Source organism: Lathyrus oleraceus, chromosome 5 (assembly GCF_024323335.1).
Source record: "Lathyrus oleraceus cultivar Zhongwan6 chromosome 5, CAAS_Psat_ZW6_1.0, whole genome shotgun sequence".
Taxonomy (NCBI): Eukaryota; Viridiplantae; Streptophyta; class Magnoliopsida; order Fabales; family Fabaceae; genus Lathyrus; species Lathyrus oleraceus.
In genome coordinates this window covers 598,879,028-598,899,205 of record NC_066583.1, presented here as the reverse complement: position 1 = coordinate 598,899,205, position 20,178 = coordinate 598,879,028, and the positions used below count along the sequence as shown (strand labels likewise).

At 37.3% G+C, this 20,178-nt stretch overlaps 3 protein-coding genes, 1 long non-coding RNA gene and 6 other non-coding genes across 11 annotated transcripts; 3 read left to right on the top strand and 7 right to left on the bottom strand.

The window, feature by feature from the left end:
* The first annotated feature begins 13,128 nt into the window (after positions 1-13,128).
* On the top strand, positions 13,129-13,958 carry LOC127082311 (uncharacterized). Its single transcript, XM_051022549.1, has 3 exons — positions 13,129-13,307; positions 13,397-13,874; positions 13,931-13,958. The coding sequence occupies exons 1-3, from the start codon at positions 13,211-13,213 to the stop codon at positions 13,956-13,958; spliced, it is 603 nt and encodes a 200-aa protein (XP_050878506.1). The 5' UTR covers positions 13,129-13,210.
* On the top strand, positions 13,840-15,946 carry LOC127086842 (zinc finger BED domain-containing protein RICESLEEPER 1-like). Of its 2 annotated transcripts, none has more exons than XM_051027653.1 (4): positions 13,840-15,404; positions 15,508-15,574; positions 15,644-15,773; positions 15,927-15,946. In XM_051027653.1, exon 1 carries the CDS (start codon positions 13,963-13,965, stop codon positions 15,274-15,276), a length of 1,314 nt encoding a protein of 437 aa, XP_050883610.1. In that variant the 5' UTR covers positions 13,840-13,962; the 3' UTR covers positions 15,277-15,404; positions 15,508-15,574; positions 15,644-15,773; positions 15,927-15,946. The 2 variants fall into 2 exon arrangements, with proteins under 2 accessions (XP_050883610.1, XP_050883611.1); XM_051027654.1 differs by lacking the exon at positions 15,927-15,946 and adding an exon at positions 15,866-15,921.
* Positions 15,947-15,976: 30 nt separating this feature from the next.
* LOC127082310 (DEK domain-containing chromatin-associated protein 3) lies at positions 15,977-16,935 on the top strand. Its single transcript, XM_051022548.1, has 5 exons — positions 15,977-16,012; positions 16,222-16,281; positions 16,373-16,483; positions 16,622-16,702; positions 16,825-16,935. The coding sequence occupies exons 1-5, from the start codon at positions 15,977-15,979 to the stop codon at positions 16,933-16,935; spliced, it is 399 nt and encodes a 132-aa protein (XP_050878505.1).
* Positions 16,936-17,412: 477 nt separating this feature from the next.
* On the bottom strand, positions 17,413-19,878 carry LOC127086843 (uncharacterized). The gene is made up of 2 exons (XR_007789652.1): positions 19,592-19,878; positions 17,413-17,833 (listed from the first exon to the last, which is right to left on the bottom strand). It is a non-coding gene; the product is annotated as an uncharacterized LOC127086843 (long non-coding RNA).
* LOC127089987 (small nucleolar RNA snoR8a) lies at positions 18,472-18,559 on the bottom strand. The gene has a single exon (XR_007791531.1). It is a non-coding gene; the product is annotated as a small nucleolar RNA snoR8a (small nucleolar RNA).
* On the bottom strand, positions 18,589-18,694 carry LOC127089977 (small nucleolar RNA snoR97). Its single transcript, XR_007791522.1, has one exon. It is a non-coding gene; the product is annotated as a small nucleolar RNA snoR97 (small nucleolar RNA).
* On the bottom strand, positions 18,764-18,886 carry LOC127089772 (small nucleolar RNA Z278). Its single transcript, XR_007791326.1, has one exon. It is a non-coding gene; the product is annotated as a small nucleolar RNA Z278 (small nucleolar RNA).
* On the bottom strand, positions 18,925-19,039 carry LOC127089771 (small nucleolar RNA Z278). Its single transcript, XR_007791325.1, has one exon. It is a non-coding gene; the product is annotated as a small nucleolar RNA Z278 (small nucleolar RNA).
* LOC127089765 (small nucleolar RNA Z223) lies at positions 19,097-19,188 on the bottom strand. Its single transcript, XR_007791319.1, has one exon. It is a non-coding gene; the product is annotated as a small nucleolar RNA Z223 (small nucleolar RNA).
* On the bottom strand, positions 19,278-19,363 carry LOC127089991 (small nucleolar RNA U36a). Its single transcript, XR_007791535.1, has one exon. It is a non-coding gene; the product is annotated as a small nucleolar RNA U36a (small nucleolar RNA).
* Positions 19,879-20,178: the final 300 nt, after the last annotated feature.

The window sequence follows — 20,178 nt, the reverse complement described above, 5'->3', positions numbered from 1 at the left end:
CAGAGGTTTCTTGGGGCACTCGAATTACATTGCCCGATTCACTCCACACTTGACTGCTATCTGCAAACCCATCTTCAAATTACTGAGAAAAAATCAAGAGATGGTATGGAATGATGGATGCCAAGAAGCTTTTGACAAAATCAAGAGGTATCTCCGAGAACCTCCAATTCTGATACCACCAGTTGAAGAAAGACCTCTCATCATGTATTTGACCGTGTTAGAAAATTCAATGAGGTGTGTGTTGGGGCAACATGACGAGTCTGGTCGAAAAGAGCATGCCATATACTGCCTTAGCAAAAGGTACCGACTGTGAAACAAGATACTCACAGCTTGAGAAAGCTTGCTGTGCTTTGGCTTGGGTTGCTCGCCGACTAAGACAGTATATGTTGAATCATACCACTTTATTGACTTCTAAGATGGATTCTATCAAATATCTATTTGAGAAACCTACTGTCTCCTGAAAGAGTTATCACTGACAATGGTACTAATTTGAACAACAAGATGATTACTGAACTCTGCACGCAGTTCAAAATAAAACACCATAACTCTTCTCCATACCGGCCAAAGATGAGCGGCGCCGTGGAGGCTGCTAATAAGAGTATCAAGAAGATCATACAAAAGATGACAGTAACGTACAAAGACTGGCATGAGATGTTACCATTCGCTCTCCACGGTTATCGCACTTCAATGCGCACTTCGACAGGGGCAACTCCGTTCTCTTTAGTCTATGGAATGGAAGCCATCTTACCAGTGGAAGTTCAGATTCCCTCTCTAAGAATCATGAAAGAGGCGGGCTTAGATGAAGATGAATGGATCAGACTCGACTCGATCAGATAAACTTGATTGATGAGGAGAGACTTGCGGTTGTTTGTCATAGGCAGATATATCAGAAGTGCATAACCCAGGCATTCAACAAAAAGGTCAAGAGACGAGTGTACCAAATCGGCAACTTGGTGATCAAGCGTATCATTCTACCGCAAGGTGATCCCAGAGGTAAATGGACTCCCACATACGAAGGGCCATTTATGGTTAAGAAGATATTCTCTGGTGGAGCCATGATACTTGCTACAATGGACGGCGAAGATTTCCCGCATCCTATGAACGCGGACATAGTTAAAAAATACTACGCATAAAAGAGACCCGCTAGGTCGACGTACCTAGGCAAAAGTAAGGGCATCCCGGCGAACCAAAAGGGTTCGGGCAAAAATTAGGGTTAAACATATAAAGACGTACACCCGGCAAGTCGAAAACCTGAAAAGGCGGCTTGAGCAAAAAAGGGTATCCCGGTGGACTGAAAACCTGAAAAGGCGGTCCAGGCAAAAATTAGGGATTAAAGCGTATGACTAGGCCCCGTTCTCTGTCTGCTTCAACCAAGTTCAAAGGACTGAACAAGCTAATCACTTCTATCCGACAGCAGGAGATGAGAGGCTTGAAGACATAATGACAGTAGTGGAATTAAAATCAATAGGACTTTTTCTGCATAGCTTTCTCTTTGTTTTCTTGACGATTTCCTCTTACTAGGATTTCTGTCTCCTTGTACACGAATTACCTGTTTACAGGCCCTCTTCCAAAATCAATACAATTTTATCTCAAACAAAAAAAGGATGCTTTTGTGTTCACTTTTTCTGTTTTGTTTGCGTAAATGTCCGTTGGTTTAATTTGAATTGATTTATGCATTTGAATATGATCAATGTTTACCAAAAATGCATGCCTAGAATAGTAATAGCAATTACTACACGACTTCAGGATCGAGGAGAAGGTCTAATCCCGCTTCCCAATGAATCCATTGCTAATTCGATTCCCCGGCAATGCCAGTTATTCCCCAGAAGAAATCGGCACCACCAGACAGACAGGTCATCTCTTCCACCCCCAGCCAGGCTTCTGTTGAATATCTCTGCCATCAGATAAAAGTCAAATACCCCTAGCTAAGGAAGGATCATCAATACAAATATCTCCGACCAGAAGACTGAGATTTATTTCCCCAGTAGAGTCCCCTGGAAGAACGTTTCAGACACATAGTGCATTCATTACATCATTTCACATCACATACCTACATATAATTTTCATTCCGCATCATATACATTACATCATTTCATAACATATACATGTATACAATGCTCTCATTTATTCCAGACGCGTAATTCACTCATTACATCATTTCACAGCACACGCATGCATACAACATTTGCATCTCATGCATCATGACATGGCATGAAGCTAACTTTATTTTTCAGGTTAATTATCTTCCTGATACAGTCAAAATAGAGAGCCATTCAGACGGACATCTTCCTCGATTACGTTCAGATTCAAATACATCTTTCAGATACACTCCATGTCAACATTCATCCTGACGTCCTCCTAGTGATGGCATCTATAAGCCCATCCCAGACATTTATTGCAAATACAACATATACAAATACTATCAGATATAGCCTAGCGTACGGTTCATTCTGATTCAGCTCAACGTATGACTCTTTCAACTCAGATGCGATCTAACGTACGATCCATTCCGACCTTCAACAACTCCAATACGGTCTAGCATACGACCCATTTGGACCCTCAATAACTCAAATACGGTCTAATGTACGATCCAGTTAGACCTTCATATCCTCAGATACTACCTAGTGTACGGTATATTTCTGAAGTGTAGTCTAGCATATGACTACCCCCTTTTATAAGCAGATTCAGCCTAATGGACGGCTCATTCTGCTCAGATGCGGTTTAATGTACGACCCAGTTAGACCTTCATCTGCTCAGATGCTACCTAGTGTACGGTATATTTCTGAAGTGTAGTCTAGCATATGACTACCCCCTTTTATAAGCAGATTCAGCCTAATGGACGGCTCATTCTGCTCAGATACGGTTTAATGTGCGACCCAGTTAGACCTTCATCTGCTCAGATGCTACCTAGTGTACGGTATATTTCTGAGTGTAGTCTAGCATACGACTACCCCTTTTATAATCAGATTCAGCCTAATGGACGGCTCATTCTGCTCAGATGCGGTTTAATGTACGACCCAGTTAGACCTTCATCTGCTCAGATGCTACCTAGTGTACGGTATATTTCTGAGTGTAGTCTAGCATACGACTACCCCTTTCATCGTCAGATTCAGCCTAATGGACGGCTCATTCTGCTCAGATGCGGTTTAATGTACGACCCAGTTAGACCTTCATCTGCTCAGATGCTACCTAGTGTACGGTATATTTCTGAGTGTAGTCTAGCATACGACTACCCCTTTTATAATCAGATTCAGCCTAATGGACGGCTCATTCTGCTCAGATGCGGTTTAATGTACGACCCAGTTAGACCTTCATCTGCTCAGATGCTACCTAGTGTACGGTATATTTCTGAGTGTAGTCTAGCATACGACTACCCCTTTCATCGTCAGATTCAGCCTAATGGACGGCTCATTCTGCTCAGATACGGTTTAATGTACGACCCAGTTAGACCTTTATCTCCTCAGATGCTACCTAGTGTACGGTACATTTCTGAATTGTAGTCTAGCGTACGACTACCCCCTTTTATCATCAGATTCAGCCTAATGGACGGCTCATTCTGCTCAGATACGGTTTAATGTACGACCCAGTTAGACTTTCATCTGCTCAGATGCTACCTAGTGTACGGTATGTTTCTGAAGTGTAGTCTAGCATATGACTACCCCCTTTTCTCATCAGACACAGCCTAACGGACGGCTCATCCTGCAACTCCAATACGGTCTAGCATAAGACCCATTTGGATCTTCAACTCAGATACGATCTAGCATACGATCCGGTCTGATCTTCTATCCCCAGTGAAATCACCCGCTTAATGGAGGTTTCGTTCTGCAACTCAGAGACGATCTAGCGTACGATCCATTCTGATTTTTCATCCTCAGCAAAGTCATCTGCCCAATGAACAACTCACTCTGGTATTCAGATGCGGCCTAGCGTATGATCTATTCTGATCCCTTATCCCCAGCAGCGTATAACACACTCTGACTCCCCAACGAAGTCGACAGCATAATGGATAACTCACTATACGGGCTAGCGTATGACCCGGTACGACATCCATGTCTTCAGATATCGTCTAATGTACGACGCACTCTGAAGTTCTCATCATCAAATTCCCTGGATGGCATCTTTAAGCCCATCTCCATCAAGACTAGCTCCTGGTTGACAAGCGCAAATTTTTGGGGCATTTTAGTGTTCAATAATCTTCCACCTCCAGACCACGAATGGTGCACATACCATTCTACTCTCCCGGTTCAAGAATATTGAACAGGGGCAGCTGTCATACCCCAAAATTTGCCCGTTGATATTACAAGGCATTCTTCAAGGCACTCCGACTTGTTCTGCAAGGCACTGACCTCAAAGGAACAAAAGCCCAGCTCACAACAGGCCCAATCCAGAAAATGGCCCAAACTGGCCTGCTCGCTAGGCGAGCAATTCCTTCCCCTAGCGAACACTTCATTATGACACTCGCCCCAGCGAAGCATCAGATCCAGTAAAAGCCCAAACTAGCTGGCTCGCTAGGCGAGCAACTCCTTCGCCTAGCGAAGCTTGCGAACATCAGAATTTTTGGGCTTCATTCTGAGCCCATTAGGTCATCAAAGGAGTATTATAAATACCCCAACTCCAGGACGAAAACAGGAGAGGAGGACCAAGACGGAAAAACAAGAGGAAGACGGACGGAAACCCTGGCACAGAAACCCTGGAGGCTACTTTAGAGAGTTCCGAGTGAAGAAACCCTGAAGGCCACCCCTCCGCTCCAAAGCTACCGCCGCCCAACTCCATCCGATACCAAAAGCGATCAGTCTCTTCAACATAGCAACTTAGTTGCAAGCAGGTTTGCGCATCACTATTGTTTTATGCTTTTAATCGGTAATCTCTATATACATAAAGCATCATGATTGAAGTTTCGAATATGTAATTTATGGTCACATGCGAATTTAAATATGCTTGAATATCATGAATGTTTGTCCATGCTGTTCCTGTAATCAAATGCCATAAAAGTTCAGGTTTTCGGAGGTCATGCTGCTGTCAAACTCCAAACCCGTGGCCGCTCGCTAGCACATCGCTAAGCGAGCCTGTAGCGAGCATTCGCTGAGCCGTCGCTAGGCGAAGCAGAGGCGAACGGGACAGTGACTGCTTTGTTTCTTTTCTATTCTGCCTTATGTCTATCTAACCAAGACTTACTATAATTCTGCATCATTTGGCCTGAGATTATGACTGTTGTATTGTAGTGCAATTTTCAATTGTACTTTACTTTGATCTAACCCGTGTGTTGAATTGTGCAAAGGTTTACATATTCCCGAGGAAACGGCCGGCTAGGTATCCCACTTTATGTGTGGGAGATCCTTATGGAGATTCACCCTGAATTACTCAATTGATTTTAATGTATTCATTTCATGGCGAAGATCCACCCTAATGGCTTAATTGATCTTAATGTATTGATTTTAATATGGACCTAATTACCTACTTGATTACGGTTACCTAATTAATTGTAAAACTTTGCCTTTAAATAAGTGATCTCGGACCTCTCTTTGTTACCCTCCGATTACGGTATTACGGTCATGTCCCGCGAATGTGGGGATATACTTAGCAAAGACCCTTCGGTTAAATCATCATAGTCCTTCGAATGTTGCCTTTGTCCCTCGATGACCCTTCGGTGTAGCCTACGGTTAAATGATGATCGTCCCTTCGAATGCTAAGGTATCCTCACAACTGTTGCCTTCAATGACCAATCGATGACCCTTCGATGACCCTGCTACATCCAAAGGATAAAACTGCTTACTTCTCAATAGTAAGGACAGTTTTACCCTCATAAGGATAGGAAATGCCCGGAAAGACCTCGGATAGGTATAACTCTTAATTGCTTATTCACAATTTAAAACTACTTTTCACACCTTACACCTTTCAAAACCTCCATTAGAAAATCACCACTTGGCATACATTCGCACTAGAATCATTGCCGAGTTATATTTTTCTAAACTATTTTCAAAACTAAACGAGATAACCACTTTGTATACATTCATACGAGAATCATTACAAAGTTAAATTCTCCTTTTCAAAACATTTCCTACACATTTCTCAACCACTTTTTCAAACTAGAAAAACATAAATGATTGAGCAATTAAGAGCCCATGGATAACCATGGATACAAAGGGTGCTAATACCTTCCCTTTGTATAATGTACCTCCCGAACCTAAGAATCTAACTTAAGGTCTTTCCTGTTCTTTTCCACCTTTCCTTATTGGATAAAAGAAAAGTCGGTGGCGACTCTTGCTAACCGCGACATTGCGATTAAAAAAAACACAAAAAGTCAGTTCACCGTATGACATGGACCAATTGTTGAAGAAACTTACTGAGGAAGTCACACAAGATACTCAAATGAGTTAGGGTTTCCCATGCAAACTAGCTTCAAATTCTTAATGAATTCTTGATCCAAATTATAAATGAAGAACATGGGGATCCATATATGATGTCTAGAACCATTTTGAACCATATATTTATTGATCTCCTTGCACTGGGGGTCTCAACCCCTAGTTGTGAACTTGGTGAGGCATTGGTGGATGCACACACTACCTACAAAAGAAACAAAGTTATACATAGACATATTTTTGGTATTTTGGTTAGTAAACAAAGAAAAAAAAAGTATGATAAAATCAAATATGCTTGGTGATCTCTCCCTATGCAAACCCAATGAATGAGGAGTAAGGAGGGTGCCAAGGTGTGATCCTAAAGCCAATGCTTATGATGAGATAGCGTGAGGGATCTTAGGGTCAAAATTGGGGTCTTACAACAGCAAACCAGCTTTCGCTAAAATAGACCAAGAAACAAACATTTTCTACCTAGAACTACGTAGTATTAAGTTCTCCATCGCACCCGGAGATACGTAGGAGCAAAATTCAAAGTCTCGTCATGCACCCTAATAAAAAACAAACCTTTTAGTCCTATCCTTTTTAATAACCTAAGAAGCCAAACATTTCAAAAGCTAACATTAACGCACAACTAACTAACCGATTCTCGTTGAGTACAACGGACATGAGGGATGGTAATACCTTCCCCTTGCATAATCGACTCCCGAACCCTGATTTAGTTACAACGAACATAATCAAAGTCTTTCTTTTGGGGGTTTTATAGATATTTCCTTTTCCCTATTTGGGAATAAATAAATTTCGATGGTGACTCTGTTAGTCCATTTGTGAGCATGAGATTGTACTCCGCGAGCGTCTTATTCTCATTTTTTAAGGTACGACAGATGGAGAATCTGATAGGGAATCCCTCCCTAAGTGAGTCGAGCCTAGTTTGGTGTGTGGTGTCTTTATGTTTGTTTACTTGTGCTACTTTTCTTTATCTTATTGTTTTTATCTTCATCGTTATTTATATTGTTGGGTTATTTGGATCGTTGGTACTAGGATAATCTGATTGCAAAAACCTTGTGGAAAAGACTCTTTACCCGAGTCTAGAGTGAAAACATGACATAGGACGAGGTTGAGTAGTGCGGGTCCACGAGAAGAATTTCTTGTTAGGGTCGGTACGAGAACCTCACTTAGAGTATATCATTTTGAGCATGTTGTCGCCCAAGAAGTAATTTGTTATAAGCTTCAATGTTTTCATTAGGGTTTGTGACTCTAAGGAACTTTTGTAGAACCTTAAACCCATTTGGCCTGCTAGGATCCACAGTTGCATAGTATGGGTTTACGAGATGAATTTCTCCTTAGGTCGATACGAGAAACTCACCCAGAATAAAATCCCTTGATGGAATTGACGTCCGACAAGTAAGTTTCGGTAAGTGAAAAAAATTCTTGTGGATCCATGACTCTAGGAACCTTTTGTAAGCCTTAAATCATACATGGTGAGAACTCATTCTTGGAAAAGCAATCAGATTCATCTGTTACCTCGGACCTATGAACACATCTAAAAAAAAGTGCATGGCATCGCATTACATCCATTCACATACCATTGCATTTGCATTCGTCACCATGCAATGCATATCATTTAAAAAAAAACTCATCCATCATTTGTCCATAACCTGCATTTGATTTCCTGGCACCCGTATCCGTCCAAAGTAGACGCCAAGCTACAATAGGAGGCTCCTAAGTCAGTTTCAGAATTCAAGAGTTTTCTGAGTTTAGCTTGTTACTACAGATGATTTATCTAAGGTGTTTTTGAAGTTAGCCATACCTTTGAATCAGTTGACTCGAAAGGGTCAAGCTTTTGTGTGGGATGTTCAATTGTGAAGAAAGTTTTCAAGAACTTAAGAATAAGTTGACAACGGAGCCATTTATAATCTTACCAGATGCAAAATAACCTTTTGTGGTATATTGTGATATGTCCAAGATGGATTTAGGTGGCATGATTATGTAGAATGTACAAGTGGTTACTTATGCTTCGCGTCAGCTGAAAATTCTTGAGAAGAATTATCCTGCCCACGATTTAGAGTTGGTGGTTATGGTGTTTGTGCATAAGGTGTGGAGGCATTATTTGTATGGTTCAAGGTTTAAGGTGTTCAATGACCATAAGAGTTTGAAGTATTTGTTTGACCAAAAAGAATTGTATATTAGGTAGAGGAGGTGGCTAGAATTCTTAAAGGACTAGGATTTTGGTTTGAATTAATATCCTGGTAAATCCAATGTGGTAGCAGATGCTCTGAGCAGAAAGTCCTTGCATATGTTAATATTGATGGTTAGAGAATTTGATTTGATCGGGCAAATTTAGATCTTAGCTTGGTATGTGAGATGCCTCCTGATAGTGTGAAGTTTGGGATGCTGAAGTTGACCAGCAATTTCCATAATGAAATCTAAAAAGGTCAGAAGTTGAACGTGGAATTGGTTAATCGTCAGATGCTAGTTGACCAAGCTAAAGAGGTGTACTTTAGGGTTTATGAGAATGGGATCTTGAAGTTTCAGGACAGAGTTTGTGTATATAATGTACCATAAGTTAAGAAGATGATTTTGGAAGAGACCCACAAAAGCAGTCTAAGTATTCATCTCAGAGCCACTAAGATATACCAAGATCTGAAGAAAATATTTTGGTGGCCAGTTATGAAGAAGGAGGTCGCAAAGTTTAATTACGCTTGTTTGAATTATCAAAAGTCAAAGATTGAGTATCAGAAGCCATCTAAGCTGATGCAACCATTGAGTATTCCTGAGTGAAAATGGAATAGCATTTCTATGAATTACGTGATAGGTTTTTCGAAGACCCCGGGGGGAAACGATGCAATTTGGTTGGTTATGGATAGACTGACAAAGTCGGCTCATTTTATTTTGATTAAGATCAATTTTCTATTAGAGAAGTTGGCTGAGATCTAAATCAGTGCGATCATGATGGTGCATGGTATTCTGTCGAGTATTGTTTCTGATAGAGACCTGAGGTTCATGTCGAAGTTTTGGGAGAGTTTGCAGGCAGCCTTAGGAACAAAGTTGAGGTTGGGTTCTGCCTACCATTCGTAGACGGACGGTTAGACTGAGAGGACTATTCAATCTTTTGAGGATATATTACGAGCTTGTGTCCTAAAGCAAGAAGGTGCTTGAGACAGTTTCTTGTCGTTGATTGAGTTTACCTACAATAATAGTTTTCATTCTAGCATTGCAATTACACCTTTCGAGGCCTTGTGTGGCAGGAAATGCATGACGCTTTTATGTTGGTATGATTCTGAAGAGAGTATAGTGCTTGGACATGAGATTGTTCAACAGACTACTGAAAAGGTCAAGATGATTTGAGAGAAGATGAAGGCATCTTAGAGTCGACAAAAAGAGTTACCATGATAAGCCGAGCAAGACTCTCGAGTTTCAATAAGGTGACCATATGTTCTTGAGAGTCACCCTGGTGACTGGTGTTGAACGTGTGCTGAAGTCTATGAAGCTTACTCCTCATTTCATTCGTCCTTATCAAATTACCTAGAGAGTTAGAGTTGTTGCCTACCGAGTGGCTTTACCACCATATCTTTTAAACCTTCATGATGTTTTTCATGTGTCTCAACGTCGGAAGTATATTCATGATATGTCTCATGTGATCTAAATGGATGATGTGCAAGTGAGAGATAACTTGATTGTTGAGGCATAACATTTATGGATCGAAGATCAAGAAGCGAAGCATCTAAGAGGGAAGCTATTACTTTGGTGAAGGTATTGTGGGGATAACCTACTGGAGGAAGTGTGACGTGGGAATTGGAGAGTCGGATGAGAGAGTTATATCTGGAGCTGTTTTTGTCCGATAATTTTCAATGACGAAAATCTTTTAAATGGGAGAGAGTTATAACACCCCGATTTTACTTAATCATTTTAATTGAAGTTTATATTAATTTATTTTATGATATTGAATGATTTATATGCTTTGTGTGATTTATGGGTATTTTGATCATTTAGTTAATATTAAGAAGAATAAAATTAAAGATGTGTTAGAATTAAGAGAAAATAGAGTTTTTGGTTAAATGAGAAAGAGAGAGGTGTTTGGAGTAAGAGCTTAGGTGTGCTGAGGATTAGTGAGAATAATAGAATTAGAGTTAAATATACACCACTTGCAAATGTAACCGAGATTTGGTTTATATCCCGATAAAAAAAATTATTCCCCTTAAATTTCTTGTTTATGACCTCTATGTACACTATTTGTTGAGGTTATTTATTTATTACAATTTGCATATGATCATATATGAGGTTTCTCCTCTCTCTCTTCAACCCACCACCGTACTAACAACCAAACACACACTTTTTCCTCTTAACATATATCCTAAGCGGCGGTTCTTGATGAATCTTCAATAACACACCCAAACCTCAAATTTAGATTTTCAAAAAAAAAAAACGCTCGGATCCAAAAATGCAAAACACCAACCTAGTCTAAAAACACGTCTTGGCCATGAATCTAAACTCCAAACAATAAAAAACAAAGCTCTGAGCCCGGATCGGGCTTGATCCCAAATAAAAAATTATAAGAAAACTTGTCACTATTTTCAACATCCAACGAAAATGTAAACTCTCCAGATCCCATTTTCTTTTATCACTATTTTGAACCTTTGGATTTTAATCTATAAACTATATATGCAAACTCTACAAAAACTAATTGATGAGTATGAGATTTAAGAATTTGTATTTTGAGAACCTGTATGAGATTTGAGAACTTATATTTTGACAAACCCATATCCCAAATATAAGTAAAAATTTGATGAGGTCATCCTAGGAATAAAAACTAAAAGATATACTATAAAGATGCAGAAGAAACTTGCCCCTTGTGTACATAAATTGAAAGTTGCAAACTCATCACAAGTGTAAGCCCAAGAATCGCTCTAAATTTCATAAATTCATGTGGTCAATTAAATATTTGATATAGATATAATTTATTTTTATAGTACAATGGCAAACAAATGGGGCGAAATAAATTTGGAACACCACCAAAGAGATGAAATAATTGGTTAGATGAATTTTGTGTTATGAGATTTAATAAAGAGGACAAATTTATTTATTTTTAAATTAATTAATTAAATCTAAAAACAATAATAATTCTTTTTTAAAATAAAGAAATTAAATGCACGTAAACAAATCACATCACTAAATAGTGTACTCAATGCAATAGATATAAAATCTTCACATTATAAGGCAGAATACAAAAATTATAAAATCAAATATGACTTATATTCATGTTTGACTCAAAGAATTATTATTTTAAGTGAATAATTGTATTATTAGAATAATTAAAAAATTATGATTTTAAACAATTTAGATAATATTTGATTATAAATAGATATATATAGATAGAGTTTGGTGATGGTATGAAGGGAAACTGGGGATGAAGTAACTAAATGAGAATTTTTATTTTAAATAAATAGATCATGAGGGAAAATTTTGTTAGATCATGAAATTGAAAAATTGAAAATAGAGACGATAGATTAGAGCAATCATAGGAAGGAAGATGACAGGAGAGAGTTCAACGATTACACAATTTCAAGGTAAAGACATTCTATATTAGAGTTTCAAATGTGTAATTGATAGAGTTGAATAAATATGGTTAAGTTTTGAGTAGATGGCGATTTCGGTGACCTTCATTACCTTTTTTTATGAGATTCCTATTTTATTTGGTTATAGATTAGAAAGTTTGGTTTGAAGCCTTTTGACATTACAAAACTGTTTTTTGATTAATATTTTTATTTGTTTAAGGTTGTATAATCAAAAAGAGTAGAATTAATATTTGAGTAATTTGATTCTTTATCGTTGTTTTGATTAGAGTTGCCCTGAATATTTGATATCATATCTTTTTGTCAATTGGTGATCTGGCATAAGTAGTGGTCTGACATAAGTAAAAATGTGAATTACACTACAAAGTTGAGAGAGAACCTTGTCCAAGGAAGACATTTTGTTCAAAGAGAATATTTTTTGAGTGTGGTGAATGTCTTTGATTTAATTTTTGAGTTGAATTTTTGCTTATGTGATTTAAGAATTATTGTTCAAGTCTTATGCATTCATGTATATCAAAGATTACTTTAACAAAGTTGTGTTTCATCGGCTTCACCATTATTACTCTATTAGACATCAAAGTTAGCAAAAACTGAAATAATGTACACCATGAAACTACAATGATGACAAAAAATAGTAAAAAATTTATATATAAAAAAGTCTGATTACATTAGTGTAGCGCTGGACAAATTAATGAAACCCAGCCCAAACCGACCAAACCATGTGGCCCCTTAGACACCGGTTCGGGTGAGTCGGTTTTTCGGTTTGACGGTTTGAATAATCTTGGGTTCACATGGGTTAAACCGGTCGGTTTAGGTTTGAATTTATGGACCCGATGATATCCTAAACCGACCGGTTCAGTAGAAATTATGTTATAGACCACTTCTTCGCTAGGGTTCAGTAGAAACAGCAACGTTAGGGTTCACACTTCTCTCAGTCTCAAATCTCAATTCATTAGTTCCACTTCTTCGTGAGATTCATACGCACAAACAGCAACGTTACTCCGCTAGGGTTCATCATTCTCTCAGGTAATCGGTTGATTCTAGGGTTCATCCTTTCAATTTCCAGTTCGTGGTTTCATCGTTTAAGAACTAACTCTTTCTACCTTCCAATTTTTCGGTTGATGCTAGTTCGTGGTTTCATTGTTTAACGAAGAACCGTCGCCGTCCATTATTCAACCACAAATCACCACCCATGTGTATTTCTCATCTCATCTTTTTCCTTCTGTTTTATGTTTCTAATTGACAATTCTTGTTTTGTTGGTTGTGTTTTGGTACTGGAAGATGGAGCGCGGCAAAAGTAGCTTGCAAGGAGTTGGAGTTCCTAGCTTGCAAGGAGTTGGAGTTCCTAGCGGAGTTGTAGATCAAGGAGTGAGTCAAGGTAATGCCATCACCTGTCATTTTTATACTGAGTGTTTGTTTAATAAGTGATACATGTTATGCTGTCATTTTTAAATGTATGAATTATAGGAGCAGCTGCTGGTACTGCACTCCCTCCACTTCGAAAAAGGAAACTTAATGCTAGTGGTAGTAGAAAAACTTCTACGGTTTGGGAAGAGTTTAACATTTTACCGGATGAGCCTGAACCTATAGCCGCGTGTAAACACTGTCATAAAAGGTACCGATGTGACCCTAAAATATATGGTACTTCTAACATGCTAGCTCACTCGAAAGTGTGTTACAAAAACCCTGCCCTTTTGTTGAAAGACCCCAATCAGACAAACCTTGTAAGCGGCGAGGGTGGGTTTTTAGTTCCAACTAGTCAAAGGTTTAATGCTGCAGCCTGTAGGAAGGCCATTAATACCTTTGTTATCCTTGATGAACATTCCTTTAGAGTGGTTGAGGGTGTTGGTTTTAAGCAAATGTGTAAACAATTGCAACCCCAAATGGCTATCCCTACTAGGAGAACCGTTGCTAGGGATTGTTTTCAGCTTTACCTAGCTGAAAAGTCACGTCTTAAAGCCTTTTTTAAATCTGATTGTACTAGGGTTGCACTAACCACAGACTGTTGGACTTCGATACAAAACCTTAGTTATATGGCCACCACTGCACACTTCATTGACACTGCTTGGAAGTACCAAAAAAAAATTATTAGTTTCTCTTTAGTTCCAAACCACAAAGGTGATACCATTGGCATGAAAGTCGAGGACGTTTTGAGGGAATGGGGGCTTAGGAAAGTGTCTACAATTACCCTGGATAACGCAACAGCAAATGATGTGGCTGTGAGTTATTTGGATAGAAGACTTAAGAGCAAGAATGCTTTACTGGGTGTAGGTGATTATTTGCATATGAGGTGTGTTGCCCATGTCTTGAACTTGGTAGTGAGAGATGGTGAAAAAGAACATGAAGGGTCTATTGAATCAGTTCGCACTGCTGTTAGGTTTGTAAGGTCTTCTCCACAAAGAGCTATGAAGTTTAAGGAGTGTGTTGAACTTGCGGGCATAACTTGTAAAAAAAAACTTTGTCTTGATGTTTCTACAAGGTGGAATTCCACTTACCTAATGTTGGATGCTGCTGAAAAGTTTGAAGCTGCATTTGACAATATGATTGATGAGGATCCTGGATACATCGAATATTTTGACCTCCTTACCGGTCCACCCGGTTCTCAGGATTGGAAAAAAGTTAGGGCTTTTGTGGTTTTCTTACAAACCTTCTATGAGGCAACCAAAGTGTTTTCAACTTCGCAAGAAGTGTCCTTGCATTTAGCTTTTCATAACTTGTCTTCAATTTTGTGTGAGCTTCAAGAAGCTTCATTTAACTTGAATTCTTATGTGGCTCCAATGATTTCACATATGAAGGTTAAATATGATAAGTATTGGGGGGATGTGGGAAAAGTGAATCATTTTCTTTACTATGGAGTGATCTTTGATCCTAGGTTTAAGTTTAACTATATTGAGTGGTCTTTTAATGATATGTATGGGCATTCTAGTGACCTTGCCAAGAAAAATATTGAATGTGTCAAAACTAGTTTGTTTAAACTATATAATTGGCATAAATCTGATCATGATAAGAATGTTGGGGCTAGTCCTTTAAGTGCACCAGGGAGCACTTCCCTTGGAGAAGCATCTTCCCAACCAAAAGAACCATCACCTTTTACAAGGGCTAATGCTTTTAAGAAACATCTGAAGGAAAAAGACACAATTGAAAATGAAAATGAACTAGAGAAGTACTTAGGTGACCCTTGTTGCGGGGAGGGGGAAAATTTTAGTATTCTTAATTGGTGGAAGGAAAATTGCACCTGTTATCCTATATTAGCAACCTTGGTTCGGGATGTGTTGGCAACACCTGTTTCTAGTGTAGCCTCAGAAAGTGCTTTTAGCACGGGGGGGGAGGATTTTAGATATCTATAGGAGCTCTTTGAGTCCAGATATGGTCGAAGCGCTTATATGTACTCAAAACTGGTTGAAGCCTTCCGACAATGATCTAAATGTCCTTAATATGACTGAAGAATATGAGATTAGTGAATCAATTGTTTCAGGTACGTTATTAATGAAAACTTTGTCTCTTTTAACATTATTTTAAATATTTGTTAAAATTAAGCCTCTTGCTATATGTTTAACGTATGTTTAAACAACTTGTAGAGTTTCAAGTAGCTACTGGTGGAGCAGCTGCTCCTACACAGGCTGGGCCTGTTTAATTCTCGCCTAGGTATGAAAAATATAGTTTTGTTTTATGTCTTACATTGGTTTAACTATACTGATTTGATTTGATTTGCAGCTGTGAATTTTTGAATATTTTGGAGTCACTTTGTGATTCAATAAGACAAGCCTTTCTTTTTTGGAGTCATTTTTTGAAACTAAGGATGGAACCGTTTCAGTAGCTACTGCGTTTGCTGGTCATCAGGAAGGTAATGCCTCTGCATAATGTTCATGGATCATTTGTTATGTTTATTTATTTCAGATTGTTGTTATTTATGAGAATCATGTTTATTTATTTCAGATTGTTGTTATTTCATATTGCTGTTGTTATGAGAATCATGACTCAGAAACTTTTTGGACAGACTTTTTGGGCAGCCACTGCTGCTAGTTTCATAACAATTCAGTGTTCGAAATGTTACATACAATCCTCTTTTGTAGGAGAGGAAAGGTATAATATCCTACTTCTCGAACAATCAAAGTTTTTCATTACTGATATTTTTCACCACTTGTTTTCTGTTAACATATATAGTTAATGTTATAGGAGAGTTCATCCTTAGACTGTTAAAAGGTTACACTTACATGGAATAATGAAATTAACAGGTCAAACAGATGTTATTTTACTTCTATTTAACTAATGTTTTGCTGTGTAATTTACAGGCACCTGAGGTTAAGAAAAACATATCAAGGTTCTCTGGTTTTGTATGGTATGAAAATGAGGTATGCTTGTAACTGGCAACCAAGTTATATATAACAAAATGAATTCTTGCTTTTATGCCTAAGCTTCTAAAACCAAATGTTGTTACTGCAGGAAAAGCAAATGATTAAAGTAAAAGAAAAATTAGACAAGTGTAATAAAGAGAAGTTGCTGGATGTCTGTGATGTGCTTGACATACAAGTTGCAAAGGCAAATACTAGGAAGGTTTGTTGGTTTAGCCCGGTTGACACATTTCATGCTTGAGTACATTGTGTGCATCAGGGGAATTGTCAATGCAGTCCTTGATGTTGTCGTTGATTTAACGTGTTAATTTCTCATGCTATTAATCTTCTACATATGCAGGAAGATATTATTGCAAAGCTAATAAACTTTTTGGTTGCCCCTCATGTGACAAGGGCTGTATTGCTTGAAGAACAAGAAAAGGTTTATAATACTAACCTCTACTTTTCAATCTTTTCCCAAGTGTGTTATTATTATAGTCTGCTTTAACACAAGACGGGTGTTTCTGGTGCAACTATTCATATTTATGTTTTCCTTATTATCAGTCTATTAAAGGAAAAAAGCGCAAGCGCATAACAAAGCAAGGTTCATCGAGATCTGGAGCATCAACGTCAAAACGCTCTGCTAAGGTGAGATTTCATGTTTTTAACTGCTGAAACTTAAAATGTAATTTTAGATATATACTAGACGTGGTAAAGTGCTTTAAAACCATGAAACCAATAAATTTGGCTTTCAGAGTCAAAACCCAGTGATGATCAGTTACGCAATGCAATATGTGATATTTTCAAACAAGTTGACTTCAATACGGTATGATGTTTCATTATCTTCGAAAGTTGTTCAATTCATTCATCACTACTAGTGGAATTTATAGAACTAAGATTAAGATTGTTGTTGTGTTGATCATTCCTCCTAATCTTTTGATTTTAATCTTAATTATGCCTCTCCCTAGTTAAGGTTTTCTGTTCCAAAGTAGAACATTTTCTTCTCTTTTGCAGGCGACATTTACCGACATTCTGAAGCTACTCGGTATGCATAATTTGCTATTATTACCTGTTTGTCCTTGGTTTAAGATCAAAATAACTTTTATGGCTTTAAGAGCAATGTCCCTTTATATATCAGTAAATGAATGGAGATAGAAGGAAATCATGCAATTCATGAAAATAATAATGAGAGTTTAGGCTAATTTTATATGACCAACACAATTGCTGATCATTGTTCAGATAAGCAATTCGATACGGATCTCACCCCAAGAAAGGCATCTCTAAAGACTATGATTCAAGAAGAGCTAACAAAACTAGCTGATGAAGATGAAGAGGATTCTAAAAATGATGAAACTCATACTAGTGGCAAAGAAATTGAAGCATGACTGATGACTCGGCATTTATCCAAGTATACCTTTTGACTAGTTATATATTTTGTACATTTTGTAGAGTAGAAATTGGTGTAACATGTTAATCTTAACATCCATAGAAGCTATACGAGACACAAGCCAGTGTTTTGAATATTTTGTGTTGGCTTTTGTTGTGCCATCATTATGCAGTCTCTTGGTTACACCTGAAAAATATGTATATAACTGATCAATATTATATGTCTAGTTTAATGAATACTATTATATATGTGAAGTTGTTGCCTTTGTATTCACATTATAGCATGATAACAAATTGTTCTGAACCCTACTGGAAGGATTTTCAACCTTTAGTATTTTTCTATATAGCATGATAACAAATTGTTCTGTATTTTTCTATTTTGCTATTACAGTGTTTTGCAAGCAATAATGGATATTAATGAATATTAAAAGTGTTTTGCAAGCAATAATGGAGAATATTTAATAAGTGAAACATCCATGGATTAATCCACTTGTGTTGGGTTTATTTTGGAATGAACTCAATTATTTTTAAAACCGAATAAACCGCATTATGAAACCGAACCGAACAAAACCGAAACCGAAAATAACCGAATTGCAAACCGGACGGTTTTGGTTATGTTTTTTCCAACCGATGGTTAGGTCGGATTGGGAATTTGGACCCGAAAACCGATTCCAACCCAACCGATGTCCACCCCTACATTAGTGTATTCATTAAATATGATAACTGAATATTATTTTGCAATTTTAATATTATAATTTGGTGACACAGTAAACGGAATAGTCTCGTTCTGTTGTTGCAAATAATGTCAATTGAAAGATAAAAGGGTGTTGCTCATATTCTATGGGTGTAAGGTGTCTGTCATGCTATGGCAATAGCATTCAGTACGAGGAATTTTTATAATCATTGCAACAAACTCGGTAATTCAAAAATAAATTATGGAAATAATTTGGTGCTGTTATTTAACTCCATTCTCGTGGTTACTAAAGATGAAGCTGATAGACAACACTAAATCTATGAGTTTGTTCAGACTCTTGACCAATTAATAAACAATGGAAAAGAGTATAGTTAAAACTCAATATCACTAAGATTAAAAAAGTAATATTAACAACAATAGTAAACCTCAGTTTAATCTCTTTATGTCATTGGAAATGTGACAACACCAAGTAGGTTCACCCTGCGAACAGGATCTTGGGTTAACCACAACCTCAGACAAGTTGGATTGTTAAAAAACATCATCGGTATAAAACAAATGAAATTAAATAATTATACATTATGAAAGCCTCATAGAAATCCATTGTCATATGAATGTCCCTTCACCAAGTAGGTTCTCCCTGTAAACAGGGGCTTGGATCCAAAACACCTCATGCAGTTCGGATATAATATAATCATAGGCCAGTATAAATAATCAAATTAAGCCATTACAAACATAATACTTAAGGTAAGTAATACACAAAGGCTCAGAATAAATTACAGCTCTATCAATCACGATTTTTCAGAAGCAGAACTGGCATAAAGCTGATTAAATTGTCATCATAGCCAAATGTTAGAAAAATTGAAACCTAATCTAAGTAAATTAAAAAAAAACTATAAATAAAAACAGAGAATAGTCTTATGAAATTGAAATTAAAATCTGGCTCATATCAAGAAATTCAACCATTTATTCCGATATACTTCATGGTGAAAACTCAGAAGCGCGGATAATATGTAATCATAGCCAAATTTAATCAAAAATCTGGAAAATGTAGAAAAAAATATGGCGAATTTTTTTAGAGGCATAAACATTGAAAAGTTAAAGCACCACGTGAAAACCGCCTAGGATTCAATTTGTGCCTCTATGACTAGCTTTGATTTTCATGGCAAATATACGAAAACAAGCTAAAGGTGTAGTGAGGCAAATTCAACAAACAAAAATGCAAATCAAACTGAAATTCTTCCTGTACTTTACCACAGATCGGCCGTGAAAATTAGGGAGAACTGCAACACGAACGGCAGAGATCTAGCACGTGCATCAAGGCTATCGCGTTAAGGGCGAGACTTGGGATGAGATGAATTTATAGATCTAGATCGGCAAATGCCAAACCCTATTAAGGAACGGTTGATATTGAGGAAGGAGATGCTGCTTGTTAATTTATAGAGCAGAGCCAAAACCCTAAAACCCGAATTACATGAGCCGGGTTGGAAATGCTTTGCGAAAACATTTCGGAGTCGTTTATCGATTACCACAAAATTAACGTTTTTCTTTGACTGACCCAAAAAAAAAACATTTTTTTTATTTTTTATTTGTAGAGAGTATTAACATAAAATTATTTTTTTTAAACAAATCTAGTTTTATTGTTTCATACAAATTTAAATATATGTTTTTGACATATAATTTAAATTTTGAGAGAAAAGCAATAAAATTATTGTTCTAAAATTTATTATTATTAAAAACATCTAATTATTTGTTTAAAAATAAAAATTTAATATATTTTTGAAATATGAATAATTATTATATTGAGAATCAATCTCAATTCAACATCATAATAAAGTGTG